The sequence below is a fragment of the Pagrus major genome, chromosome 7, assembly GCF_040436345.1.
Source record: "Pagrus major chromosome 7, Pma_NU_1.0".
Lineage (NCBI taxonomy): Eukaryota > Metazoa > Chordata > Actinopteri > Spariformes > Sparidae > Pagrus > Pagrus major.
In genome coordinates, this window is record NC_133221.1 from 7,496,490 (window position 1) to 7,500,970 (window position 4,481).

General features: G+C 37.6%; 1 protein-coding gene across 1 annotated transcript; it reads right to left on the reverse strand.

Annotated features, from left to right (window-relative positions):
- Positions 1–1,297: 1,297 nt before the first annotated feature.
- tcf15 (transcription factor 15) lies at positions 1,298–2,537 on the reverse strand. Its single transcript, XM_073470984.1, has 2 exons — positions 2,058–2,537; positions 1,298–1,489 (listed from the first exon to the last, which is right to left on the reverse strand). Exons 1-2 carry the CDS (start codon positions 2,535–2,537, stop codon positions 1,427–1,429), a joined length of 543 nt encoding a protein of 180 aa, XP_073327085.1. The 3' UTR covers positions 1,298–1,426.
- Positions 2,538–4,481: the final 1,944 nt, after the last annotated feature.

The window sequence follows — 4,481 nt, forward strand, 5'->3', positions numbered from 1 at the left end:
TATGTATTTGCCTCTAAAATGCAGTGGAGTATAAGTAAAAGTAGCAGAAACGAAAATACTCAAGTAAGGTAAAAGTACCTCAAAATTGGTCTTAAATATAGTGTTTGAGTAAATGTACTTAGTTATGTACATTGCATCTCTGATTTTAATTGCTTGATATATGACCCATTATGTAAAATCTTTACTTCAGAGTAAAAAAGTATAATATTTCTCTCTGAAATGTAGCCGAGTGGAAGGATAAATTAGCGTAAAATGGAAATAATCAAGTAAAATAAAAGTAGCTCAACATTGCACTCAAGTACAATAGTTAAGTAAATGTACTTAGTTACTTTCAACCAAAGGGTCTGAGTATCAAATTCAGGGTGAATCTCCGCTGATACTAAAAATAAATAAAATCGCAGAAAGAGAAGTTATCTTCAGGATCAACGCCAGCGTTATATTTGCATCATTCTCCGTCATTACACGTCAGCAGGGTTTCACTTCTGTGCTCCACCGTGACCTTCGACCTCTCACCCCATCTCTCCCCGTCCATTGGGCCCACAGCAGTGATTTATCCCTCTGACATACCAACAGCTGTTTGGGGGCTCCGAGCAGAGTGTGGGCTACTATTTGCCGTGACTAATCGATAACAGACTTCAAAAAACACCAATCGTGAGACTTGGGGGAAAAATACAGCAGTCATTGACACAAAAAACCCCAAACTTCTGCTTTGGCTTCATAAATAACGTCTTGGCAATATTACTGGAAACAATGGGAATGTGTGTGTCTCTCTGTGTGTGAGACAACTTTCCATAGAGGCATAAACGATACCACAAAGTCAGTTGTTAAGAAAATAGGTATTTACAAATGCAGCTAAAGATAAAAACAGAATGTTAATTTAGCATTGAAGTGCCAAACAAAGAAAATTTAAGTTTCTCATCAGACATTTTTCAAACTGCAGTCCAGCCTCTTGTTACATAATAAGAGCAGTTTCTAAAAATAATGCCACCCAGCCTGAAACGGAGAAGGTCATTCAAGATCGTTGGTCCCGGAAATAAACATTTTCTGCACATTTTGACGTGACACTTCATTTTGTTCTAAGCTTGTTTTCATGGAACAGCTGTATTTCTCGTTCCTTGTGGGACAATCAGAAGAATAACCGCTTTTATTTTGATAAAATATATTTTATTTAAAACTTTTGTGAGGAAAAAAAGGACAAAAACTCATAAGTTTCAAAACAAATGCACTGCATCTTTGAAAGGCTTATGCTTAAAACTCTCAGTCAAGTATAAATAGTCTCTTCTTTGATTCCATCATTTGATCCAGCATGTGTACATGTGTGTGTTTGTGTACGTGTGTGTGTGTGTGCTGTGTAACACCAGCTTTGACTCTTCCCTGAGAAAGTCTTTGAGGATTTTCAGGTTGCTGATCATTCACTGGTCTTCAGTCAACGTCTCATTCGCAGTGGACCCAGCCCTCGCATTTTTAAACAGTCTTTCCCATCCTTTATCTGGAAAAAAAGAAAAAAATGTCTCAGTCATTTCAATATCCAACAAGTTTTAATTTAACTGCAACAGATGTGTTGTATTTGTATCCTGGAGGAAATAAAGACATCATTAAAGCTCATTTTCTATAAATCAACAACTCTTTCTTCAGCTTTGGTGTCAAATAGATGTCCAAATGCAAGAGGACAAGAGGAAGCAGCTGGTTATGTTGGATATCATATTGTGTTTTGAACAACAGTGAAATTCTTACAGTAACAAAAAAAGAAAAGAATAAAAAACATCTGTGTCTGACTGTGTGAAGAATTTACAGCAAGCGCCAAGACATGTCCAGTGCGTAAAAGTGCTTTTACGCACACGTTTGAGGACAAAATAATGGAGTCACACAGAAATGGTCAGGACAAATAAACAGATAGAGACACAGATTAACAAAAAGTTTGATCAAGAGCAAAAACATGTCAGAGCTGACGAGCCTGATTCATGTTAACCTGCCTTTTTGTTAAATTTACGCACATTTACGCATCAGTTCGTCTAAGATGCGGTGCAATGTTTAGAGGATAAACAGTATTTATTTACCCCTTTCCTCTGATTGCTCAAACAGAAGGTGCAGATGGTCCTCGGCTGCTGCGCCCCGCTCTCTCCCTGCGCATGAACCGCGCCGAGGCAGGGCTGCTCATCCGCGCCGCCGTCCCCGAGGAGAAGCACGTTGGCCAGATGGGAGATGTAGCTGGATGCCAGTCGAAGAGTTTCGATTTTGGAGAGCTTTCTGTCCACGGGCTCGGTGGGTATGAGAGTCCGGAGAGCTGTGAAAGCCGTGTTGACGCTCTGGGTCCTGCCTCTCTCCCGGGCGTTAGCTGCGCTCCTCTGCTTCATGACCACCACAGTCTCTCCTTCCAGATTGCGCGAAATCCGTCTTCGTTTCTCGGTGGAGCCACAGTAGCTCTGCTCCGAGCTGCCGTCGCTCTCGCTGCGATTCTCATCATCCTCGGACGTGACAGTGAAGTCTGAGTAGATCAAGTGTGTCGCCACAGGCCGCAGCATGGCGAAAGTCATCATTAAGAAGTCCCAGCTCCAAATCCTCTGATAGATCAGACCGGAAACCAAGTGAGGGACTGAGCCTACATGTCAATACGGCACACAGTGCTGCATTTAACCACTGATTTAGTAAGGACGTTTTTAATGAAGCTGACCCACTTCAGTTTGCTCTGGCCTATTTTCAGGACGGACCCTGACTACCTGGTCAGCTGGGCTCTTATAGCTGGATGGGAGGAGCTGCCTGCAACACACAGTGTTACAGTGACCTCTCAACACTCTGCACACACAATACAGAACAGTAACTCATCAGAAACATGACACATTGTTGTAAATCACAAATGCACGAAAAACACTTTAAATTAAGGTCCTTGTAATAGGCCTTATAGCTAATACTGTAGGTAATACGGCCTTTAAGAGTCCTTATACGATGCATATTAACATTATAAAGACTACATGAACTGTTAATAAGTGCATAATAAAGGATTTATCAACCTTAATAAGGCATTGTTCTTGCTTTAGCTTTGATAGCTGCAAAAAGCAGCGATAACTGTAAACAAGTGCATAGTTAAAGGGGCACCATGTAGTTTTGTAGAAGAAATTGTAACTCAGAATTTTAATACTTACAATATTAATGAGGTAATGATACAAACTCAGAAATATTTATTTGAACTGAATAAAAAAAAGCTGTTCGCAGAGGAAAATAAGGTCCCCAGAACACTGTTTGAGGCTGGAAAGGTGGCAGGGTCCGCCAAATATAAACAAAGTGAAAGTCCTTTAAGGTCAGTTTGTTTATTCAGTTTATTCAGTCATGAAAACAAAGAGTTTGATTTTTTAGTTTGTTTAGGCATAAAAAATCAGTTAATAAAGATTTTTCTCTTCTGTTTTAAATGTCTTGCCAAAACTACATAGTGCACCTTTAACCGCTAATAAAAGCAGAATAAAGTATGCTTTAAGCTTAACATAAAAGCTTAATAAAGGTTTTACATGACATAATAGGTGTATTAGTAACTCAATGAAAGTGTAGTGCTATTATAAACAATCATAAGAAACTCATAAGATTTTTATGACATTCTTAAGCATCAATAAACTGCTAACAAGTTTTTATAAGTGCACATAAATGTCTTATCATCTAACAATAAACATATTTATGATGCTATTGTTAACACTTAAGTACTTAAAGTTAAACACTTTTGAACTATTAACTTATTACAAGGACCTCAACATAACCAGATTAAGTGATAGAAATACTCTGATCACACTTTGACGTCCTGCAGAAATATTTAATAAAAACAAAACCTCTGCACTTCATTTTCTGGCATTTCTTTAAGTGATTATAGCATCTACTTCCCTCCATATTTGAGGGATCATTGCAAATGGATGTGTGGGAGTTTATATACATATTCTGTGTATAAGAAAACCGTCTGATATCATATTGATAAAGTAATATTATCGGCAGCGACCCCAAAGAATCTCTATTGTTTAGGCTCTAGTAACCTGTAATTAGCTGTAAAAAAAAAGGTAATGGAGTAAAAAGTGGAATATATAATGTATATATATAGTAGTAAGATATATAATAATACTTTCCAAAGAACTGCAGTATAATAAAACGCAGTAATGGAATGTGACTAAGTATATTTACTCAAGTACTGTACTTAGGTACCATTTTCAGGTACTTTACTTGAGTATTTCCAATTTTTGCTCCTTTATACGTCCACTCCACCACAAATTTCAAGGCAGATGTTGTACTTTTTCACTCCACTACATTTGATTGAAAGCTTTAGTTACTTGTTACTTTTCCGATTACATGCTGCATCAGAGCCAAAGTAGCACATTTTTCAATTAATTTATTAAATCAGTAATCGGATTAAAAAAAAAAAAAAAACACTGATTCCGGTAATCAGAAAAATCCTGAATATTGGAGTATACAGTGTATACATACAGTACATGTAAATTTATGTGTAATTT

Excerpts from the sequence above, each read along its gene's own strand:
- tcf15 (XM_073470984.1), bottom strand. The coding sequence starts at position 2,537 with ATGATGACTTTCGCCATGCTGCGGCCTGTGGCGACACACTTGATCTAC. Across the intron at positions 1,490-2,057 it reads TGAGCAATCAGAGGAAAGGG|ATAAAGGATGGGAAAGACTG; the intron begins GTAAATAAATAC and ends CTTTTTTTCCAG.